This window comes from Beta vulgaris, chromosome 8, assembly GCF_026745355.1.
Source record: "Beta vulgaris subsp. vulgaris cultivar EL10 chromosome 8, EL10.2, whole genome shotgun sequence".
NCBI classification, from domain to species: domain Eukaryota; kingdom Viridiplantae; phylum Streptophyta; class Magnoliopsida; order Caryophyllales; family Amaranthaceae; genus Beta; species Beta vulgaris.
In genome coordinates this window covers 54,945,581-54,971,343 of record NC_079209.1, presented here as the reverse complement: position 1 = coordinate 54,971,343, position 25,763 = coordinate 54,945,581, and the positions used below count along the sequence as shown (strand labels likewise).

General features: G+C 33.9%; 2 protein-coding genes across 4 annotated transcripts; one reads left to right on the top strand and one right to left on the bottom strand.

Annotated features, from left to right (window-relative positions):
- The first annotated feature begins 10,382 nt into the window (after nucleotides 1-10,382).
- On the top strand, nucleotides 10,383-17,430 carry LOC104901949 (calmodulin-binding receptor-like cytoplasmic kinase 3). 2 transcript variants are annotated; one of them, XM_010689580.4, is made up of 7 exons: nucleotides 10,383-10,664; nucleotides 11,539-12,263; nucleotides 12,692-13,014; nucleotides 14,451-14,610; nucleotides 14,836-14,925; nucleotides 15,891-16,189; nucleotides 16,837-17,430. In XM_010689580.4, exons 2-7 carry the CDS (start codon nucleotides 11,927-11,929, stop codon nucleotides 17,038-17,040), a joined length of 1,413 nt encoding a protein of 470 aa, XP_010687882.1. In that variant the 5' UTR covers nucleotides 10,383-10,664; nucleotides 11,539-11,926; the 3' UTR covers nucleotides 17,041-17,430. The 2 variants fall into 2 exon arrangements, with proteins under 2 accessions (XP_010687882.1, XP_048490392.1); XM_048634435.2 differs by lacking the exon at nucleotides 10,383-10,664 and adding an exon at nucleotides 10,860-11,118.
- A 1,187-nt stretch (nucleotides 17,431-18,617) lies between these two features.
- On the bottom strand, nucleotides 18,618-25,763 carry LOC104901948 (putative chloride channel-like protein CLC-g). 2 transcript variants are annotated; one of them, XM_010689577.4, is made up of 7 exons: nucleotides 25,030-25,763; nucleotides 24,607-24,807; nucleotides 24,336-24,513; nucleotides 22,702-22,964; nucleotides 22,092-22,361; nucleotides 20,843-21,971; nucleotides 18,618-19,155 (listed from the first exon to the last, which is right to left on the bottom strand). In XM_010689577.4, the coding sequence occupies exons 1-7, from the start codon at nucleotides 25,179-25,181 to the stop codon at nucleotides 19,021-19,023; spliced, it is 2,328 nt and encodes a 775-aa protein (XP_010687879.1). In that variant the 5' UTR covers nucleotides 25,182-25,763; the 3' UTR covers nucleotides 18,618-19,020. The 2 variants fall into 2 exon arrangements, with proteins under 2 accessions (XP_010687879.1, XP_048490428.1); XM_048634471.2 differs by having other exon boundaries at nucleotides 24,707-24,807; nucleotides 25,030-25,170.

Here is a 25,763-nt window from a genome sequence, read left to right as displayed (position 1 = left end):
TCCTCTTCTTCTTCCTTGTTCTGTGCTTAGCAAAGAAAAGGGTTTCTAAAAATGGTAAAAAGGTGAGTGCTTTTTTTTTTGGCAGAGATGACTGATGAGAGAGAGAAGATTTGATATTGGGAAGTGTGTGTGAATGCCACAGAGAGGAAATGGGCAGTGTTGTGTTGGAGAGGGAGATGGACATTATTATTATTATTATTTTGTGTAAATATGGTAACGCTAATAAGTTTTTTTTGAAAAAAAAAAGTACTGTAATAAGTTAAAAATATATTTTGTAGGAGAAACGCTTCTCTCTTTTATATGATAGTATTTTTAAGAATTGTTTCACTTATTTTATAATGGAAGATGTCAGATGTAACTTGTCTTATAAGTATGCGATGCGACGCATGTAAAAACAAATGAAAAGTTATGTTGTGTAATTGCATTTATTTAGATTTGTTTTTAACTAAAATAAAAGTTATGCAGTTGTGAACTTGCCTTGAAATTTGACAAAAATGGTAAAATGAGTTTGATTGGTTTTTATTTGATGGTATTTTTGTGATTTAGGATGCACTTCAATTTTTTTCTATTCCTTTATATAATAAAGATTATACTTTCTTGGGTTTTTTTTTCACTTATAAGATTGAAGTATGGCACAAAAAAATGAGATTAAGGTTCTAGTAACCACTCTTCACAAAACATATCTTGCGGTAAAAAAATGAGGTGGTTCACTTAAAATGAATTGTTATTTTGACTAAAGATATATGAATAACGTGACATATTCCAATCGACTATTTCAACATATTTTCAACATTCGTAAGAAGTCCATCGATCTATGTTCTACTTTACGAATATGATGATTCGTGGGCTTTCTGTAATATCAAGTGTTATTCATATTTTAGCAATTCTATTTTATGCGATTTTAGCTCCTATGTGATCGATAGAGATAAGAGAGGACCCCCATGTGTTATGAGAGGAAAAGAGAGAACATATTGTCAATATTGCAGGTCATATAAAACTTTAGACAATGGGAAATGTTGCAGTAAACAAAAACGGGGGAAGTATATATTTTGTTTGAATGGCGATTTTTATTAGATGTCCTATGTACTTGTCATGGTAATTGACTTGGGTGAAAAAGAATATTTGTGTTTTGACATTTATTGCTAAATAAATCGAAATATATAATATGAGAGTTAGGGGTATTAGTATTGTAGATGTATAATCGTGTCTCCCCAACTTGGCAACGAATAATGAAGTTATTGTCGTCCAAATGTGATTTGGTCCAAAGGAGAATAATCCAACAATCTAAGTTCAAAATCGTTTTAAGAACCTTAAAGTCTACTTATTTATTTCAATCTCAGTTTAAAAGTCCAATTAATTATTTATAATAATTAATTGTATTTTTGAACCCCAATTTTTAAAATTTTAATTAATTATTTCCAATAATTAATCATACTTTAATATATATTAGTTATTCCTAATAATTAATTGTTTTTTCAATAAATTTTGATTTTCATATTTTAAACAATAATATTTAATGAAGACAAAAGGAATCTTTTATTTTGAGATAGCAAACAAAATCTGGTTATATCTGCGGTTGTGCGGTGCGCAAACGGGTGCGTCAAGCGCATCGGGATTCGCCCGCGCAACATCGAGACAGTCAACGAGACACATAAACCAAAATGCATCTAGCTAACACAGGAAGCCTGCACCAGGTGCAGGTGGGGTGGGGGTGGGGGTAAGTGCACGATCCGTGCACCAAGCACGTGTCATTATTTATCACTTTCGCGCAATGTTCAGAATTTGTTTTGTATAAATACCTTCGTTTCTATACGAGTATGAGACACTTTGACACACTTTTCTACGACTTCCAACTATGAAAATCACTCGAAATATATTCCTAAACACTTCATATATTCAAACACTTTCAAATTTCATTCGATCTCCATTCAAGCTTCAAGATTATTCCCCTTGGAGATCATTATATATACAATGCTTTGGCAACAATGATATTATTCATGAGGGTCAATTCTAGTCTATTTCAAGTATATCATATTAATAATCAGCTTTTTATGATGTAGACCTTAAACAAATTCGTGTTCTTGTATATTCTTCTCCAAATCTCTAATCTTTCCTTTTTTTTCTATACATTATTATATCATATGCATGTTATGTGTTTATTGCTTTCATTACCGTACATATTATTTTTTTGCTAATCAAGACCAAAAGAAATGTTCTCATGCCAATTCAAATAATTTGGGATATTGATTTAGGAATCCTGAAATTTGATTGCATAAATGATATATTACCAAAAATTTCTTTTATGTGTTCAACAAACCGACATATATAGATTAACTTTTTAGAATGCTTAAACATATTGTGTGGTTCTTTATTTGCATAAAACTAGAACATGAATCGTATAAGTAAAGACCAACAATGAATAAATGTGATTCCTAATCATATGTACCCTCACCCCACAACTCAACCTTTAATTCATTGACTAATTATAATAATGTTATGACAAATAAATTTATATTGGATAAGTTTCTAAAATTATTCTATAATTTCCCAAATACCCAATTATATTTATGACCATTGACACAAGCTGGGAAATATATCACTCTATAAAACCAAATAGTATTACATACAACTTGGTAAAAATCAAGATTGATCGATAGTTTCATAGGGTTCATGTTTGGATATAGCTAAAGCTTAAGGCGGTGTTTGGTTCATATAGTGGTATGAGTTTGAAATTAGAAACGGAATCAAGGTGGTATAGATTTGAAACTTGATACTAAATACTATATGTTTGATTTTTATTTGCGAATGAATTTTTTTTTTTATTTGATACCTAAAGGTGTTGGTATGAGCAATCCACTCTTGGATTTCTAAATCTATCAATTTATAAAACAAACACTATGTGTCTATATATATGTTTTGTTCATTCTGAACCCATACATCATACCAAAATCATATGAACCAAAACGCTCCCTAAATAATATAATAAGGTGACATTGTTTCAACAATAAATTGTCTTTTATAGTTGTATTATTACTATTATACTTCTAATATGATAATTAAGGGAAATTAAATGTACTGTATAAGTTGTTCCTCTATTAGTAATTTGTAAAGCAGGTCATCCAATTTCGTTGGATTGTGTGTATTATGTTGCATTAGGACATTTGTTTATATGGCATTATGGCAATAAGACGAATTAAGCCAACTTATTACTGTGTTTTTGGGGATAATGATTTTAATCATTGTATATTTGCATCTTACACGTGAGCACTAATCAGCTAATAACTCTCTCTAATTGTGATTGTGAAAGGATATCGAATGTTTGTGTGACAAAATTTGAAAGGGAAACGTACTTTTAAGCTTGTAATTTAATTTACTTGCATGATTATTGATACTTTTGAGCTGGATGGACCTTTTCTTTGTAAGAAAACTAGTTTAATACAATATGTCTCATAATATAATGTTTACTTCTCATTTTTCATAAAAATTAAGGAAAATGGAAGGAGTTTTAGGATTTGACAAAAACATATATTTAAGTAAATGTTTATTGGGTATTTTTGTCTTGTAGCTAGTTTTTTTCTTCTTTTCCTTTAAAATAAAATGAAAAAGTAATAAATATTCTTTGGAATGGTTAAAACAATAAATAGGGGAACATATTTTGAAAGAAATGTTGGGATATTTTTGAAAAGTTTTATGAAGAAATGAAAGATAATTTAATCTAGATATATAGATAAAAAAGAAATAGACACAACATTTTGGAACACCCAAAAACAAATGCAAGTAATATATTATGAGACGGAGGGAGTAGTTTAATCAACTAGAATCAACAAACAGATTTATCAATTATTGTCTTTTTATTGTGGGTGGTGGGTAGGGTGGTTATTACTTTATTATTATTTCATTATTTTTAATAATGATGTAAGGTTGAGTAATAGAGTGGAGGAATAAAAGGAGTGGATCAATGCTTTAAGTAAAAGTGTTACAATCAAATTGAGATGACCAAATATATAAAAGTGTGCAATTAAATTGAAAGAATGGAATATGAACTTTATGTAATTTAGAGTGTTGAGACTTAAAATTAAAATATATTTTGAGCCATAAGAAATTTATGATTGCAAAAACTATATTATTTATGTTTCATTATACTTAGACTCGTTTTGTTGTACTTGCTTTGATCTTTTTGGACCATAACTACATAATAAAAAAACATCCACTATTCCTCGTCGGGTTATCAAATTTATATTCTCCCTCACTTTGATCATGTGTGTAAAAGTTATAAACTAGTACTTGGTCACTTGACAAGATTATTAATTATTTAGTTTATTATTTTAAATCTTTGAGGTATTGAGTTCGAATCCTGTCAAGTACTTTCATTTGTTAGCTATCATATGAATTGTAGATAAAGGGGATTAATTCATTTGTTAACTATTAGAGCTCTCAGCATTTCGGCAATATAATTGTTCATATCATTTATTTGTCTTCAGCATAATTATCTACCATTAGGGAAACAATATATTAAGAAGATCCCAAGATTTGAGCACACAATACGTATCAATTTAAACCCAAACTCTTCAGCTCAAAATGTTATCTCACCATATATTGGGTTTTATCTCTCTCCATGTGAGAGTCTAGAGAATTTATTTTTGGGTTTTGTATAATTCAAGATGTTGATTTGTTGATCGAAATCTGTGCGGAGTTGCAATAGATGTTAAGACTTCGTTTGCAATCACTTGAATTGAATCCGATTCTACTTCAAAACTACAAAAGATCAAAAGACCCCCTTGCAGAAGGCTGCATCTGACAGCGATGTGAAAGACGGGGGTTTTCAGAATTGTTAGATCTACTCAATGATCGTGGTTTTGTCATATTAGAATTGTATTTATTTCATTTTGATATGTATTTGTTTAGTTTTGATTTCTATTGTAGATGTCGTATGACTTTGAATCAATGAATTAATGTTTATTTTTTTTAAAAAAAGTTGTCATCTCATAATATACACAAGTGATGGCATTAACCTATATCCTACTTCCTCCGTGTTTTTATTCTTGCTACATAGAGAAAGTGTGGGGGGGGGGGGGGTTAAGAAAGGTAGAGAGAGTAGGGGACCACCACTTTTTGAATAAAAAACCATTTGTTAAAGAAAAAGTATGAGTATTTTAAAAGAGAAGGTGGGGACCACCAACTTTTTAATAGTATTTTAAGATTTTTATGGTGAGAAGGAATCCATTTATGGTATGTAGCATCTATTATGACATTTCCATTTAAGGGAAATGTAGCATCTATAAAAAAACGGAGGAAGTAGTTCATAAACTTAGGAAATTGGTTTGACCGTCTATACTTTCGTTACACTTCACAAGTTCACAGGGTAACTTAAAATGGTAACCATTACCTTCAAATAATGAATTTTGTTATTTAAGAGAAGGGAAGGATAATAAATTGGGGAAATCCATTACTATCAAGTCCATTATCACAACTCATACATAGTAATTCTCTATGATAAAGCAATCAAAATCATGATATATGTCAATACCAATAACATTAACCATAGTACATAGATAACAAAACATTACACCAGACAAAATGACCAAATTAAGACCAACACACAAAAACTTGGAGTATCTGCATTGCGTTGATAAATGTTAAAGAATCATTTAATATTGGTAAATGGGTTTAGCCTAAAAGTCATATTGTGCCATTTCTTCATTTATGAGGTGTTTCTAGACAGGTTATTCAAAGGAGTTATTTCTTTTTGTCATCCAGGTTCAAAGATCTACAACCTAATTAGTATGCATTCAGAGAATCTAGAGTAAGAAGAGAACACATGCTTTCTACCATTAATATCGAAACGATGATGATTCCATTGAACTAGTACACTAAGGCTCCGTTTGGTAGGGCGTAAAACATTTTCCCGGAAAACTGTTTTCCTCTATTTTCAGTTTTATATTGTTTGGTTGGCAAAAGAGTGTAAAATCATTTTCCCTTGGGGTAAAACTTCTCTTCCAAAGATGGAAAACCATTTTCCTTTCAAAATGCATGAGGGGAAAACTATTTTCCTTCTCTCTCTTGTACACTCCTCTCACTACCTCCTTACTTTCTCTTTCATTTTCCTTTCATTTCATCATTTTTTTTACATCGAACCAAACAACGGAAAACTAATTTTGGAATTGTGTTTTCCATTGTAAATTGTTTTCCATGAAAATTATTTTACACTGAAAATATTTTACGTCCTACCAAACGGAGCCTAATTTGCTGACACCATGGATCATGTGGTGATAACTGTACTAGTTGATTGTGTTTTACTTTATCAGTTCAAGAAGACGACCCTTGAGGTGGATGTATGTGATGAGCTAAATGGCAAGTGCTTTTAGATTTCCATTTGCTGTTGTTTTCAGCAAGTTTTTGGTCTCGGGGCATCCTTTCTTTTATCTAAGCTTCCATAGGTAACTCTTTAGGACTCGTTCGTTATCGTTTTCTCTTCAATTTTTAGCTATTTCAGAGGGTTTATTTCATGTATAAATATGTATCACAATGCTCTCAGATTAACTTATCCTTTGGATTTTCTATATGTTAATCATGTTATGTTAAGTTGAATCCAGTACTACCACACTACCACTTAAGCGGTCGAATCTCACTTTTAAGCAAACTTAAGAGGGTTAATCATCGCCTTTGTAATTATTAATTTAAACTTACATGTTAGCCTTGAAATTTCACTAAGATATTGCATGGAATCGTCTGATGTTACTAATTAAATCTATCTTATAAACTTTGAGTCTTTGACTACCTTTAATTTTTGTTGTATTTATTTAGCGACTTGATCATTAGAAATTTATCTCTATTGCTTATTGGTATACTTTGTTATATTTTCTATTTCGTAATTATTGTCACTTCAAAATAAAACGTGTGTTATTAGTAAATATGTAAAATAAAACTCATACAGATGCGGGTCTATTGTCACCAATATGCATCCAAGACTAAAAATTGTCCTTCATAATCAACAACAAGTTCTTATGGCACATTTTTCGCTTAACTTTGGAGTGTCTTAGTAAATGGGTTATCTATACGAAATATGCATCTTATTAGATGGTCGCAGAGTTGCTCTAATACCATTTGTAACACCCGACCCATATGGAGTTGAGTCTATCATCACCGATGCACATTCACGGCCAATAAATATCATCAACAACAAACTCGACACGCTTAACTTTGTAGTATCTTAGAAAATGAGCTCCCTAAAACAAAGATGTATCTTGCTGAAATGAGTGGCCTACTAAATCCCTTTAAATCAATCATGAGGGTTATCACATACCATGTTGACCGCATCCGAACTTCCAATACATTCATGTTCATAGTATTAAACTTCAATCAATGAGTGCAATTTCTCATATCAACAAGCAAACAAATTACACTCACAACTATTATAGGGGAAAATAAGACCTCAACAACAAAGAAGACTAAACTTACACATAGTGGGGCACGAGAAAATTTCATAAAAGCATACTAACTTATTCAACAAAATAGACGACAAACTAGAAATTAAAAACAAGAGAGAAAAAAGGGCTTATCATAAATGATATCATCATGGCATCCCCTAATTGATGAAAAAGGGAAAGGGGAGAAGAGGGGGGCGGCTAAAGTTAAGCTAGGGTTTTTAATAAAAAAAATTCTTAAGAAAAAGATAGTGTAATATTTTACAGAATAAAAATCTCTATAAGAATATAGTGAGTTTAGTAACAGAAAGAGAATAGAAGAGAGAATAGAAGAGAGAAAGATAGATTAGAAAAGAGAGGAGAGAGATATATTCAGATAGGAGGAGAGGAGAATTGAAATTTTCATGATCGATTCTTACAAAGTGTTGGCTCCAGTATTTATAAGTTGAGCTCTAACAAACAGTTAACACACTGTAACAAACTTCCTTGTAATAAGGGTCTAAAGAGTAATTTATGTTTTTCTGCCAAAACTAACTAACTTTTCATTTACATCTAGTTACTTTTCATCCCCTAACATAATTTCTCCCCTATAAAAGACTTGACCTCAAGTCTATGTACTGATGAATGCAGAATATTTGGCTTCAAAGGAATCTGCATCTTCCAAGAAGCTTCATGTTCTTCAAAGCCTTCCCCAAAGCACTAAGTATTTAATAAGAGCTCAATTCCTATGCTTCACAAATCGCCTTTGTAAGATGGCTTTAGGTTGAATTTCAACATAAGATGATTGATTCTGCAACCAACTAGGAATATGGACAACTACTAGAAGTATGCCATGAAATTTCTTCAGTTGAGATACATGAAAAACATCATGTATCTGAGCTTTTGCTGGTAGTGACAGTTTATATGCAACCTTGCCTATTTTAGCCATAATTTGGAAAGGACCATAGTTCTTCTGAGCTAGCTTCTGATTAGATCTATGTTGAAGAGTATGTGGCATGTAGGCTTGCAACTCAAGCCATACCCATTCACCAATATGAAACTCCCTATCAGACCTACGTTTGTCAGTCTAATTTTTCATCCTGGACTGAGCTCTAGTCAGATGGAACTTTAACTCATTGATCACCCACAATTCTGCTTTGTCAGTCATGTATACAATGATGCCAAGTCTACTCTACAATCATCAGCAATCTTACACAAAGAGAAGTATCTACTACATTTTTTTCATCCAAATTCGAGGATTTGAACCATCAAAAGTTGGAAAATGTGATTTTGGCATCATACCTTGAGGTCTAGTAGAATTAACCTCAATATTCTTCTGCTTTTCAAATGGATTGCTTCCATCTTTCATCTCTTTCACCATTTGCATCAAAAGAAGTATGTTTGCTCCTCAAGACGTTTTTCAAGTTGCTTCACTTGTTCTTCCATGTCTGCAAACTTCTTACCAACAACTTTAGAGATGGGTGCCAGAATGGCCAATTATTGAACAAGAAGTTCTACTAAAATTCTTGCAATTTCAGCTACGAATTTAATCAAACACCTTAAGTGTTTAAAGAATTTTAAGCGAGCAACGATTTGCTCTGATACCAATGTTACATGCATGATAGAAATCTCTAGAAGAATATAATGAGTTTAGTAACAAAAAGAGAATAGAAGAGAGAAAGAGGGAATTAGAAAAGAGAGGAGAGAGATATATTCAGATAGGAGGAGAGGAGAATTGTTATTTTCATGATTGATTCTTACAAAGTGTTGGCTCCAGTATTTATCAACTGAGCTCTAACAAACATGTAACTAATTGTAACTAACTTCCTTGTAATAAGGATCTAAAGAACCGTTTATGTTTTTTCGCCAAAACTAACTAACTTTTCATTTACAGCTAGTTACATTTCATCCTCTAACATAATTGTTAAAGTTGATGCCTTGAGACTTCGTCAAAATCGATTTTAACAGACCCGCCCGATCGGGCGTTCGTCGCGAATTATGATTGGGCGACGGGGAATTTAACGTGGGATGCACAATTTCTTTCCGAATTTTGTGCGGATTATATTATTGTGTTTATTAGGGTTTTCTTATGTTATAAAAGGACCCTCTTGGTGTTCATTATACACATAACTTTTAGCCTCTAGTATTCTTAGGAATCCTTGTAATTATTCTCTCTGGTTTTTCTCCATCATAGTTAAGAAGCTCTCGATTCTCCCACTTTTGGACGTAGGTCTATTTTGACTAAACCACGTAAATCCTTGTGTTCTTATTGTTTATCTTATTCATTATTTTTCTCATTCTTATTATTTCATTGACTTGTTTCGCATTAATCAAATTACTATATCCCGTTTTCCAACAATAATAATATAAGGGTTTTTCTAACCTATGCACCTGGTGCAAAGGTTAAGCTTTATCTATTAAACAAATCGATTAACTAAAATAAAATATCTTCCCTATAATTATGCTAAATAGTTAGTTTCCTTATTATATATTTTATCTTTTCTTTTAATCAAATCAAAATTATCATTAATATATATTTAGCATAATTATAGGGAAAATATTATATTTTTAATTAATTTATTTATTGAATACATAAGACTTAACCTTTTCACTAGGTGCATAGGTTAGAAAAACTCAAAATATACGACTTTATTCTTAGTAAGGAGAGTGTCATTACAACATCATAATTTCTAACAAATTAATTCGACCTAGCTAGGCAAATAGTCAAATACTACTTGATAATACATAAACAAATGGGGAGTAATACTATTCAATCACAACAAAGAAAAAAAAACATGTAAGCAAGATTTGGGATCAAATCCAAACAAAAAAAAGAAAGAAAGATCAACCACCAATCATTAGCGCAAGGAGGGGCAATCATGGGAGTGAAGAACAGCAGAACAAAACCCATTTTAGCGTGAACTAAACTTTTCCTCTTTTCTCCACCAACGGTCAACATTTTCCAACTTGACTTTAAAATTTTTAAAACCAAAAATTGCGTCAACAGCCAATTTGGTCTTGCATCAACCAAAGATGTAAAGACCCACCTCCATTTCCAGCTAATTACCTCTTTCAAGTTTTAAGCTTAATTTCTTCAAGTCACTCTCTTTCTTTTAATCTACTACTATCTATCTTCTTATACTTGTATTATTATGGTTCCTTTTGTATTTTGACTCTTCAAATAACAAAGCTTTAATCTTGTATTTCCCTCCTTCTTTCTTCTCTTTCTCTCTCTTCCCCAGGTCAGCCGCCTCTTTACAGGTTTGCTACTATAACCCTTTTTTACCTCTTTACTGGATTTTTTTTGTGTTAGTTGTATATCAAGATTGAAACTTTATTAGGGTATACAATATTCCAAATAAAAGATTTTAGAGCTAAATGTTTGTTTTTTTGGGGGGTGTGGAATTTTTTATATGAGGGTTGTTTGGGTAGTTGATTTGAGCATCTGGGTGTTGGATTTTGTACATGGGTTTGTCTCAGAAATTGATTTAAAGCATCTGGGTGTTAGAAATTTGAGTTCTTTTACATAGAATATGATGAATGATGATAGTGGTTTTGATGAGTTCTCATAATTTTTATGGGTTTGTATTGTTGGATGATCAGGGGTTTGTAGTTATGCTCAATTATGAGATAGTATGGGACTTCAAATTTGGCTGTATTTCCTTAATTGGGTGTTTTCTTTCTGTATTTTTGAGATTTTTAAGACTTCTGTTAGGTAATTAAATCTGGTTCTTATAGTTGCAGTTGTTGCTGATTAATTTTCAGTTAGATAATGTTTTCTATTGTCTAAGCTTATATGGCATTGATTGGGTCATAAGCTGGGTGATTGATCTATAGGGCCGGGACATGTGGGGTGTAGGCATCTAACTTGCAGGTGATTATGAGGCATTATTGAGTTGGGTGTTTAGTGTTTACTATAATGAGGTAGTTAATATATGCTATTTTCAGTCTGGCTTCTTAGTGTACATGTTTAGTAATTAGGTAACACCTTAGATTATATATGTTGTGACACCATTATAGATTGTCTTACATGTGATTCTGCTAACTTTTGAGCTATTACTGTTTGCTTTAGTTTATTTTTTAAGTTCCCCTCAATTATTTTGAGTCTTGACCTTCTGGGTATTATTTGTCTCAGTTTGATTCCTGCGAGCCTGCGACAGACAACTCAGACTGTGGGTGAGAGCCAGCCATCACCCTTCAATCTTCATCAATTATCTTCAGGGATTGCTGTGTATCAGTGCAACAACCTATAGATATTGGCTCTTGAGATTTTCACTGAATAGAGGGGGCGATTGTCCTCTAGCACGGGAACTATTGTTCAATATCAGCACTAGCTGCCCTGCTATACCTCCTTAGATCCTGCCAGGAGTTGATTCCATGTTGAGGCGGTAGTTGTTTCTTTGATTTTTCAATGCAAGTGTACAGGAGGTTTTCAGGAATATCATGGTTTGTAAAATAACACTCTTGGTAACTTAGAATGAGCATATGAACAAACGAATAATAATTGGTTTCATTCAGCAAGGATGGGTAGCCTCTATACAGCACTACAAATTCTGATATGCATCATAAGCTTATTGCTTTGTATTCAATGGCCCCAAGTCTTTGCCATTGATGTATTTTCTGAAGGGGGGAGAAAACTTCTTCAGGGTGGAATTAAACTAGAAGCCGATGAAAAAACCACATTCCCAACAATTCATGCAAACAAAGACCAACATAATCACCAATTTTCGTTTTCTGCAAAGATCGTGGCCATGGCTGTACCTGGACTTCTCATTCTGGGCTGTGTGTTACTTTGGCCCTGTTGCCAACCCAAGAAGAAGGAGTTTCACTCTGCTGATTCCCAGAGGGATTTAACTGCAAGTAAGTGATGGTTTAGTTATTTCTGATTTGAAAGTTTTGATCATTGATTACCAGTCAAATTCTCTTGGGTTGTCTTCTATCTAGTGGATTTATCAGTGACTGATTCTGAGTTCTTATCATGTGGAATATTTTACATGAAAGTTTTCATTTTTGGTTGTACATGTGTTGATTCAAATCTTTCTATATTTTGGCTCTGTCCACTTCAAGTAAAGAAATATAATTATTCAGCAAAAAGCAGTTAAACTCAATAAATTGCATAGGAGAGATACTAGATATCAGCAAATATCAGTTTTGATCAGTAAAAATCAGTTTTGAACACTTAAAATTGTTTATTCCAGTCAAACTAAGGTGAACAGATATTGTTAACTGCTAATTAAATGCAGAAACTTTAAGTTCATAAGACGGTTGACTGTTCCTAATTGTTGCAGTGGATCTGTCTTCCTCCTTCGAGGGAAGTTCAAATCTGGAAAAGGTTGCGGCTAGTCCATGGCGACATGCAATGCCGAGTGCGTCTCCATCGCGTTTCCCACCATCCAGTCCAAATCCATCGCGACACCCTCCACCAAGTCCTCGATATGCAATGTCCCCAAGGCTCGATAGGTTCGGATCGGTTCATCTTAACTTTAGTCAGATTGCAAAGGCTACACATAGTTTCTCATCATCCTTTAAGATAGGTGAAGGTGGTTTTGGAACCGTGTACAAAGCCCAACTACCTAGTGGACAGTGGATTGCTGTTAAGCGAGCCAAAAAGGTATAGAACTGTCATTCATTCATCTGTGCAAGGGAATATCATATATTAAATGTCTATATTTACCATGGCAAATTATCTTGTTCTTCAGGTCCACTTCCAAAAATGGTGGATTTTAGTTTTGAAACTTTGTAGTACTTAAACTTGAATATGCTTCTGCGCACTCTAACAAAGAGTCAAATATATAGACATATAGTGATGATATGTCAAGGAACTTAGATATGTAAATCATACTTGCAAAATCGTTTCATCACAAACTGATTGTCTTTATTTGACTTATTTTAGCTTAGAAGTCATCTTTGACCACTATTTCAGTCAATCTTTGACCAATAATCTAGTCCATATTATTGATTTAGAAATTCTGACATAAGAACCAGGAGAACATGTCTGATATAAAGATGACATTACATGACCTCGAAAGGTCAAGCTATGTTATTGAAGTTGATGCATATGATTTTTTGGCTTATGTATGAAATTTGATGCTCGTCTTATTTTTTAAAGGTACAATTTGTCGTACATGTGAGAAAATCATTTCTTTCTTATCTTTTGTCATGCCTTTGCAAGGAATGTTCACATCGACGAATGCGCAATCATTCTATTTGTTAATATATTATTTACTTTTTTCTATCTGTATTTTAGTTTTCCTTCCATTTAGTTTTGCAATGAGTCATATGCTAAGAGTTGCATTGTACTTTTGATAGCTTTTGTAAGCTACTTGTTTGTTCTCCATTTTTCTGTTGAATGTAGTTTACTCTTTATGCTATAAATTCAGTATTTCTTATGTATTACTTCTTCTGTTTCTTCTTAATTGCATGAATTTGATGCTTTCTAATATATAACTTTGATCATTAGTATGCTAGTACAAAATGATATGCTGAAGATATACCTTTATATAAATCCTACAACATTGTACATACTAGTAATTGCTTACATATATTGATAGATAAGTACAGTCAAGGTTAGTATGTAAACAGTGTAGAAGTTAAAGTGTTGCAATTACATAAGGAGAAAGCACAAAGTAGCAGGCGGTTATTGTGCATTGGACATCCAAAGTGAGGGTCAACTGAAGATAGCCTTCTTGTTATCATAGGGGAACAGACATCTATTGTACTATTCCTATTTGCAGACATTTGCTTGTAAACATATGGCTTGTTGCACTTAAGTTTTTAGTTTGGCTCTTGTCATCCAGAGTAAATATATGGCTTATTTGCAACTTTTTGTAGAACAGACTCTCACTTTTTATTTGAGATTCAAGGCTAACTTGCACTTCCTAGCCATGGGATCTCCCCTGGATCATTGTTGTTATGAAGAGAGTCATAATTAGTGTGCTATTCTGGTCATGGCAATAAGCTTTTCAAATCCTCTATTCTATTCCTGGTACTCAGGTAGTGGATAGAACCTTAAATATATCTCATGAACTTACATCTGCTTTGCCACAGGAACACTTTGATTCTACTGAATTCAACAGTGAAGTCGAGATCCTATCAAAAATTGAGCACCGCAACCTTGTGAGGCTGCTTGGATTTGTTGACAAGGGAAATGAACGGCTTATAGTTACGGAATATGTTTCAAATGGAACTCTTAGAGAACATCTGGATGGTAAGACCTAGGCAGCTATATGATTCTTGCTCCAATATTCAGGGATAATTCTTTGGTGATCATACTAATGATCATGGGAATTTAGCGGGTCAGGTTGATTGGGGACCCACTTTTTAAATTCTAAAATCATTTTAGATCGTTTTATTTCCCATGGTCATAGTTAGTATACCTAAGGATTTTCCAATATTCACTATGAACTCATGTTTTGTATGTTAAATTTGACAGGTCAGAGGGATAAAATTCTTGATTTTAAGCAGCGGCTTGAGATTGCAATAGATATTGCACATGGCTTAACATATCTTCATCTTTATTCTGGTAAACAGAAACATTTATTTTATAAATTAAAGTCTTGTTTTGCTCCCATTTGCACTAAAATTTAGCACTTTAGCTGAACTATAGTGCATCATATAGGCTCACAGAAAACAGCCATCAACCTGGAAAATCGTCTGGAATTATTGGAACCTGCTGATTCAATTTCTTCTTGGAAGATTTACGAATCATCATTTGCATTTTTTTTCCCTTATGACTATAGAGATGAAAGCACATTTTAAACCTTTGATGTGTGAATTCTGATTGGAGTGAATATGTTTTCAGTTAACTAGGTCTTGAAAATAACTTACATAATTGATATGTTCAAGATGCTTATTGATCATACAGGCCCTAAGAAGCTGAACTATATGCGAAGGCTTCATGCCTTAGATATGGCTTAAAATCTGTCTTTATCACCTGTTTTGAGCAAGTTTTAAGAATAATTTTATCTCAAATTGTTTAAAACTTGATCTTTGGGATTGAATAGCTTTATCCTCTATCTAAAATTCCCCCATCTGGAAATACTTTTTCACACTGTTTGATTGTCTCGACCTATTATTAACATGAATTCAGCAATATACCCTTTTCATTGTTGTGTCCCCTGCCCTCTACTCCTCTCTCATTCAGTGGGGCTCCATGGGAAATTCAACCATTATCTATGATTGTTTTAAGGAAACTGAAAACCATTCCTGGATGCTCGCAGAGTAGTAGACTATAGCGTAACAATTGTTTCTGAATGACAGGAGTATCATTCTAGTTTGTCAATGTATGTAAGAATCAGTGTGTCCTGCATCTTTTTTTTCCCCATTTATTGTGAAGACAGTGTGTCCTGCATCTCTTTTTTTCCCATTTATTGTGAAGACAGTGTGTCCTGCATCTTATGGTTGCATGATGACATCTATGTACAATTGTCATGTTAAATTTGCTTTGATTCCTCTGTTTCTTATAGTATTTTCATTTTTTTGTTGCAGAGAAACAAATAATTCATCGAGATGTGAAGTCATCTAACATTCTTTTGAGTGAGCATTTGAAGGCCAAAGTTGCCGATTTTGGATTTGCAAGAGTTGGTCCAACTGATGGCGAGCAAACTCATATATCGACCAAGGTCAAAGGGACTGTTGGATATCTTGATCCAGAGTACATGAAGACCTATCAACTCACCCCTAAAAGTGATGTTTATTCTTTTGGTATTTTGCTTATGGAAATTTTGACTGGACGTCGTCCTGTTGAACCCAAAAGACCTATTGAAGAGAGGGTAACCATCAGATGGGTAAGCTTCTTATTCTCTAGTGTCAGGTGCCTTTGATTCTATAAAGTCCAAATGACGCAAGATTCGAACTTTCTACTGCATTCTATGGGTTGAGAATTGAGATCTATTGATAGAACCAACCCCCCCTCCCCCCCCCCCCCAAAAAAATAAATAAATAAAAAAAAAAAACCTTCTGTCTTACTTCTTCAAGTCTAGCATCTTCCTCACATTTTTCTGGGTCGACATGGAGGGGAGGGAGGAAAAATATTACTTAATCTCCAAAATATGGGAACAATGCCATCTCAACGTCTAAAAATCAAACACCTAATCTTACCCCAGGGACCATATTGCATGTTCTTTTTGTCATACTTGTATGTCTTTTTGTATGTTAACATAGAGTCATCACATAATGAACATGCAAATATATAAAAAATCATCATTATGCTCAAGTGTAATGAAAATTGCATGCAAGTACATTGATAAAAAGAACATGCAGGTGCAACAAAAAGAATATGCAACTGGGCACCATTCTCGCGTGTGTAGGTCTAACTTGCTCTTGAACCCCCTCTTAAAAAAAGATAACAAAAAATGCCTTTGCCACAACAGCACAACTGCTTCTTGAATGTAATATGATACTTCCGCTAACACCATTTAGAAACATTCTGCAGGCTATCTATAGCTACAATGAAGGTGATGTGCTGAGGCTGGTTGATCCGCTAATGAACGAACCAGTAGATGTAGAAATTCTCAAGAAGATCTTTTGTTTGGCATTCCAATGTGCCGCACCTGGAAGAGGTGATCGACCAGACATGAAAATGGTTGCGGAACAGTTGTGGACGATAAGGATGGAATATCAAAGGGGAAGGCGGTAGTAGATGATGAGAAATTTTAATGCTTGCCTACTTTGATTGGCGGTGGTGCATTTCATCTTCTCACACTGTTTGTTTCGTGGTGAAAAATAGAGCTTAATCTGTGTGCTTCCGACTTCTTAGCTCTTTCAGGAGATGCTTGTGGTTCATAATGCCATTTAATTGGATAGTGTAAATTGAAATTGGCTGCTTCATTAGAGTAATCTAGTATAGTAGCTCAGAAAATATGTAATTTTTGGATTTCCAGGTGTGTAACTAAGCTACTCATATTTTTGTTTCTGTTGATGATCACATATATGTATCAAAATGGGAGTATTGGGAATTTGAAGCCATTTGTAACTCCATGTGAATAAGAATTTTTGTGTTGTTTTATGAAACGTGCAAGTAAACTGATGTTGGGTTCAAAGTAAGATGATCATAAGCTGCCTAGAGCTAGCTATTGTTTATCCAATAGGACAACCTGATTCAAACATAACAATTTTAACAAAGATGGGAGACTAAAATTTTAATGGAATCTCTATTATATATGAGAATTTTTGAGTATTTTGGTCTCCATTTTTTTTGACCAGTATGCCCCTACTTAAAAACCACTAAGTACAAATTACAGTCCTTTAATTTAGAAACAAAGAAGAAAAAATCGATCCCTAAAAAACTTGCATAGCAGTTACAAACTGCGTAGATAATAACTTCGCACGCATATCGTGCATATAAAGCTAGTCTTACTAAATGAGTTCGACTAATTTTACACGAATAATATATCTATTAAATATTAAAGTGAGAGTTGAAAATTTTCATGTTTTGACCTCATATTCAGTTACATATAAACATCCCAAATTATTAATTACTGAATGGGAGAATTTGCCGTAATGTTTTTTTTTAAGAAACAAACTCAAAACATATTTATCTTTTGTGCTCAATTGTTCATTATTTGTTCTTTGAATAGTAAACTTTGCTGTTACAAAATTTAGAATATGGTTCAATCTATAATGGGTAAAAGAGAAACTAAATACTGTACAAAGTTTAAATTGCGGTAGAGTTTTCCAACCTGATTAATCTATACAAATATATTAAAAGGCGTGCATAAACAAAAAACTGTGCCACGTGGCGCTCTCCTTAGAGAATTTTAGTTCATGTATTCCATGTACAATTAAAAAATTTAGAAATTGCATAGTATAGAGGTTTGATCGCGAGACCTCAGGTACATATACTAAAGTCTTTACCACTAGACTAAGTTGTATTTAGTGTTACTTTCATAAAGTATTATATTAATAAATAAAATTTTTCGTACCCGGGGCATAGCCCGGGCCTAATAACTAGTTAAATCTGACCAAACACAATCTGCTCACATAACATTTATTACGCAATTGGTTGCGCCTTTAACTAGCTACATTCAAGATTATTTTGCTACTCATTTGTTCATGGAAAACTAATTTTGCTCATCTAGTAAGGCAATAAAATATTTTCAGGTGCACCAACCCAGGCACATAATAGATTTTGCAACCAGCTCAGAGTGCTCACTAGCTCATAATTTTACATGCAAATTACATAATGTGCTACATGCTAAAATCAGCACAAATTAGTTGAACAAATGCTGTGTGGCCTTCCATTGCCATCAAATTAATCAAGATTCAAATAATCAAATTCTCAGAGCAACACAAAATGAGGCCAAAGAATGTACGAGAACTTTTAGCACTAAAAATTTTCCAGCAGAGCTTGGAACTTCCCTTTACAATATTTCAGAAGAAACACAGAAAAAACACGATGAGGGGTCGACAACTTTAAACAATTTCCCCCATCCTTTCTAACAAATGCACATCTAAGCTGGATTATTTTGATTAACTTCCAGCCTTAGCTCCCTTCAACCACATGAAGAAAAGAGTAGAAAAAGAATTACATTTACTGAGAATTATAACTTGTGCTCGGGCTAGCTGCTCGTTAACTACACATCTGAACAGATAAGGAGCTCCAAAGAGTGGCCGATGTCTAAAAGAATTTAGTGAAGGCAGTAAGCTGGAATCTTAACCTTTTCCATTTCTTCTTCACCAACGAAGGATGCAAACTTAATACGTGTTCTGGCATAAAATCATGTCTTGTCAACATCCCTACAACAGGTGATCTCTGCACCAGATTGTTAATTTTAGTTAATGAATGCTTTTAAAAACATCATAATGTATGAAAAACTACTCCCTCAATTCCAATCTTTTACGTTCTTCATCCAATTTTCATATTGTCTCGACCTTTGATAATTAAGAATATAACCATTTTAGAAGAAGGCTCTTTATAACTAACAGTTGTGTCACTGCTATCTTCTCTCTATCACAAGATTTAAGTAGAGTGGCCTATTAGGAAATCCAATCATAAACTACTAATAACTTCTCCGGACATTCAAAAAGGATACATGTAACTGTCAATTCCAAGTGTAGGGGATAGTCCAGTAGTCCACTATGAATACGTTCAATGAAAAGAGCATATGGAAAAACCACGTCAGGAAGGATATGAACATATTACATGGACTTGGCGAGAAATAAGGTTTTCCAACACTCGGAGTGGAAATGTTTAAAGGGCTAAATTTGCAACATATATGTTTCTTTTTCTTGTCTCCTATATTGGTCAGTCTTGGTGGATTCAAATGGCAAAAATAGGATTCCATACTGAACAAAAGTACCATTGCTTTGAAAAGCTGTACTTCCACGAAATTAGAGAAATATAGAGTTTGATTCGCAAAATGCAAGGACGTGGAACTAGGTACAATGAGAAATATTTTTCTCTTGAGCTAAGGATGCACCTAAGTGATACCTAACACTTCATAGTTCATATAAGTGATTGTCCTTCATTAGTTCAATGAGAAATATTTTTCTCTTGAGCTAGGTACAAGGACAAGATTGTTATATTCTGAAGTGTTACATACCTAATAATTAAATATCTAACCTAACTCAATCAGAAAAATGTATTCTCAATTAGCTTTCTTGACTGAGGACATGATCTGGATAGGGAAGTTGTACATCATTTGTTTGGCACAACAAACAAGCAAGTGAAGCAACTCATAGCCTTTTGACCTCTAACATTTTGAAAGGATTGTGGCTATCAAACAGTTCAGTAATAAGAGGGAGTGGAGCATTTTGGTAATTACACTTGTTGTGAAGGCCCACAACAAGTGGAATTACCAAAATGCTCCGCTCTCTTACCTTAGTTACCAGACGATTAGGTAAATAACAACCAGACGATAAGGTTCCAAAAATTACTCGAAAGTAACTTTTTGCTTTGTCTTATATCCACAACTAACGATTATGGATTCCTAATGAGAAAGGAACCCGTATTGGGATGCTTTCCATAATTCCATGATAGATTTTCATATATCATAATGTTGACCACTTCTAAAGATGTCAATAATGAAAGATCAAGGCTACTTGCCTAACATGTTCGGTTAACAAAAAAAAGAGAAGAAAGGGTGTAGAGGCCACGCCAGATGAAGTTACCAAAATGTTTCTCTTGTCAGTTACCTAACATGTTATGAAAATAGCCTTACTTTTTTTTTGTTCCACCACAAAAGACCAGCTTATAGAGTTACAAGGGCTTTAAGCTAGCTCTATGATCAATTTTCACTTTTTTATTCTGCAAGGCTAACGCAATACAGAAATTTAGGCTTTAGCCTAAAAATTGCATTGGCAAGCTGGCTAAGAGATGGTATAAGAAAGCTATTGTTTTCTGCGGGGGTGGGGCTGGCATGGAAGCAAAGCTGCAACCTAAATATTGAACTCAATATGACCTAGCATAAAGTGGGACAGGAATGGAGCATGTAACTTACATCAATTGTTGTTGGTGTCACTAGCATGTGCCTGAGACCAACTTCTCGAAAAAGCACACGAGCCTTGGCTAGAGACATCGTCTCCACTATTGTATACGGCGAAGCATTTGTAAACGGGTGAAGATCGACAAACATCTTCAATTCTTCATCTGTCAATTCAATATCTTCAATGTCATCAACGGTGGCAGAACCACTCTTCGCAAAATCCACAGAGGAAAATTGCTCAAATACATCAGCACCAGCTGATACTGGTGTAAGAAAGAAAGCTTTCTTCTTCAGCAACACAATAAGATGAGCACGAAGGATTAAACCGAATAAAACAGGAGCTGCAGAATCTCCTGGCTCATCAATTACAGGAAACCCATTGTGTCCCGAGCTTTTGAGAGTCTCAACTATATTTTCCACTTTTTCAATCCCGTGAAAATATTGAAGTGGACCAGTAACTACATCAGCTACAGTCAGTTGTCTCATATATGGCTCAGTGTGGGATTCCAGGTAGGGGAAGCCCTTCAGCTTCATCATGATGTCGTATATATTGGCATTAAAACCATCTGCCACGGTCTTCGAGACAAGCAGAACTAACATTACGAGTGGCAGTAGTAACAAGTTATTGGTAAGTTCAAGTAGGATAACACACAACGAAACCGTCATTCTCATCGATCCGCCAAGAAAAGAAGCAGCACCAAGCACTGCAAAAAGACCATGATTCAGACTTGACTTTGAGCCAATTACCATCCCAACATAACGACCATATGAAGCACCCGTCACGATAACAGGTACAAAGAGACCAGAAGGGAGCACGATCGCATAACTAAAAATGCTTAGGAAAAAGCAAGTTACAAAATATATAAGCATGGATGAGCCATGAAATTCAGAATCGGTGCTATGACTAAAAAGGTTTCGGATCGCGTCATCATTTGTGTTGAAAATCAAACTAGCAAGATCATTGTAGTGTCCCGGGGAACATTGGAACTTCTTGTAGTTACCAGATCGGCCTATAGTAGGACAAGCCTCAGAAGCATCAGCGGGACAAGGTTGGCATGGTGCAAACCATGGAAGCCCAAACAGAAGACAGGAGGTGAATATAGAGACTGAGCAAGCAAGAACTATCTGACAAACAAGGCCTTTCCTGAAAATGTAGATCAAACGGGAGGGTCAAACAAGCCATATAAAAAACTCAAATTTTCTACTGTTCTGCCTCCAGGCTCCAACTATAGTTTACTTGTTTGTAGGCAAAAGCATGACTTACTCATTAATAAAACCGTAGAGTCGAAGAACCTTTTCTAGAACAAAATTGTACAAGGCTCCCAATATGCCCCCTATGAATCCTAGAAGCAGCACAGTGGGCACATCACTGAGGTGATATATGAAGTTCTCTTTAGTGACATTAAACATTATCAATCCGCCTGTACCAAAGAGTCCACACTTGCCACTGTAACAGAGATCCATGAAACCTCGAAGCATGATAGCAACTACTGCTGTACAAAAGAATGATCTCCACACGAGTGCACTTCTCCACCTGAAAATTGGAACAGCAAAGAGAACTTAATATGAGAAGGAACTCACTGCCTCTTTAATGTTAGCTCATCGATCTGAAAAGGAAAGAAAATAGATTAAGCTTTGTGATCAAAAAGTTATAAAGAGACTCTGAAGCCAGTCCACATTGACAAGGATGTAATGATATACTTAAGTATTGAAGCATCTTATCAAAAAAAAAAAAATATTGAAGCAGATCTTTATGACACGATAAAGCGAGATGAACTGGCATCAGAGATTTTTTGTAACAAAAAAAAAAAAAAAAAAAAAAAAAAAACAAGAAGAAGGGTTTCGAGAATAATATTGAAAGGGCATCCAAATACCAAGAAGCCATTTCTTCCAACGCAAATAATACACCACCAACAGGAGCACGGAAAGCAGCAGCAATTCCAGCAGCAGTTCCACATGTTACAAGATCTCTCCGATCTCGATCGTTTTTGAAAAAGTGTAGCCATTTCCATGTCAGACCATACTTCTTTGATCCACCCTGACCGAGCAACGCAGCAATACATGAGGCAGAGTGCACCATTGGGCCTGCTTTGCCAATCATAAGGGAAGAAGAAACGGCAGCAATGCTGCCAATAATCTGCGACCAACAAAGAAGATATGAAAATTCTATAAACAATCAGAAAGATACTGCACAACAAATACCTAAAAGTCCAGTTAAGCGCTACCATCATAGCTCTGTTATCAAAAAGAGCTACTATCTCTATTCAAACTCATTATCCACAAGCTTTCTGATAGAAATCAAGTGTCACTCCAGACTTGGAAGCACTTCAATTTACATAGAAAACAAGTGAAACATCCCTAAAATCAGAGCATGCTACTAGCTGAATATCTTTCTCTTTACATTTGAAATCAAAATTCGATAGGTAGTTAGGTACCATAAGTCCATAAAGGTCTTGACTAGTAAGAGGAAAGGCAACTTCTTCTTGTAGCAAATCTCTATTATATAAGGGAAGGGGGAGGCTATGGTGTCCCCCTATCAAATTACTCAAAAGCCCTCATGATTTTTCAAAACTTAAAATATACCCCTTAATATTCACAACACATATTAAGTAACTTAACAAAAATAAAACTATCCTTAATTTTTTCTACAAACCAATTCAAAAAGTCAAAACTAATAGGAATTAGCCCACAAATACAGAAGGTTTCTTAGAAACATAAATTGATTAAAATATTTGTAATAAACTTGAATTAGCAATAAAAATGAAGAAATAAAAAATTAATCAACTCGAAAAATAAATTAAAAAAAAAACATTCAAAATTAACAAATTAAAATACGCGGTTTTCTTATGTCCAATTTTTGAATGAGATATTAATTATAAGTGCATATAATGTTTATCACATTGAAAAACAATTATCAACTTACACTATTACAGAAAGATTTCACCGCACAATCGCACATGTATTAGATGCACATAAAGGTAGTTATTTGAGAATACGAAAGTTCGACCAGAAAAATTTTGCCACACGCATCACGTGCATGATAGCTAGTATGTCCTAAAGCAGGAACAACACTTGACAATCATTTAAAGTATTAAAAGAAACATCTTTTCCAACCATCACCAAGAAATTTCTCGATTCACCAATGTCTTCATAGTTTAAGTGAATCATGATAGGCACTCAACAATCAGCAAATATATTATGTGAATCAATATCACCAAACAAAACTTCAAGAGAAAAACTCACTCCATCTCTCGACACTTAAACCACTTTCCTTTCATGGTTGTCTAGGAATAGTGAAATACTTAACCCACTTTCCTTGCATATGTTAGGTCCACCAAAATAAATGTATATCAACTCACATCCACCCTTAGTTTCTAACTGTAGTACCTACTAAATACCTCACAAACATTCTCTCCATATAACTATGACAAACCATATGATAAAAAAATGTATTGTGAGACCGAGGGAGTACTTATATTGAACCTTCACTTCTAGTAAAAAATCTAACCTTAACAACCAAAGTCCTCAGTGAAAATATGTCAGGTGCATCCACACCATTCAGGTAAGCCTTAACTTCTGGTATACCTGACCCAGCAGCCGCCGGCGATACAAGTGCCGTAAACAGTGATGCAAATAGTGTCAACCCAAGATTAAAAGCTGTAAAGACCAAAAATGCTGACAAATGCCTACAGGAAAACAAATGATAATTGATCAAAGTGTCCAACATCACAAGCCTAATCAATAAATAGAATGGGAAAATAGTTGACAATGAGATGAACCTGTTATACAGCATCATATTGGAAGTGATAACAAATTTTTTGCCAGCTATGTTTTCAACACCAAGATTATTGAAGAATCCAACCAAACTAACTAACAAACCTAATAAAAAACACAATGCCCATTTCATACAAATGTACTGGTAAATCTCCATCTTCTTTCTACTTCTCCAGTCTTGCTTAAAAAACTCATTCTCAATAATTCTGCAAAAACAAAAACAACAAAAAAAGACCACAATAAATTCAATAGTTCAATACAAACATACTAATGAGCAAAAACCCAAAAAAATAAAAATAAAAATGACATTTTCTCTATATTCATGCAACCCAGAAGCAAAATACTTTATACTAAATTTTAAAAAAAAAACCCAAAAGAAGAAATCAAATTTATTATATGGGCTAAATAGATAAAAATAGAAAACATACTCATAATCAAGACTTTCAACAGGGCAAATGTTGACACCAACAAGAGCAAGCTGAGATGTTGTGTTGCTAAGCAGAGATAATTGACGGCTAGAGGAAGTAATAAGCGGTTCAATTAGTGATTCTTCATCTCCTCCATTTAATTGGGAAGACATCACACTTTTCCGAGAATTTCAGAGCCAAAAAATACCCAGAAAAATTTAAATAAATTATTGAACTGGGAAAAGATTGAATTTTGTTAAAATCCCACAAAAAATTTAAAGAAATTATTGAAGTGGGAAAGATTGAATTTTGTTAAAATCCCACAAAAAAATTGAAGAAATTATTGAAGTGGAAAAGATTGAATTTTGTTAAAATCCCACCAAAAAAAATTGGAGCCATGGAATAAAAATAGAGTGAAGAATAAGGGCAAGCAAATAGAAGACAAATAAGGAAAGAGACTTGAAAAAGAACAAAAAATTTGAGTTTTTTCTATTAAATTATTTGCACTAGGATGTGGGTGGTTGAAGAAAAAATTGTTGTTTGGTGTCTGTAGTAAAATTGTGAATCTTTTTGGATTGAAATTGGGCGTGTTAGATGCTGTTACTAACAAGTCAAAGATCTTTCATGGTTTCCTCTTCCTTATTTATCTGGGATTCTGATTTCTGGGTAGTAGGTTGAATAATCATTAGTGGTTTAGGAGTAGTTTTTATTATTTGATGGGCAGATGTACTATATTAATGTTTCGGATAAGTTTC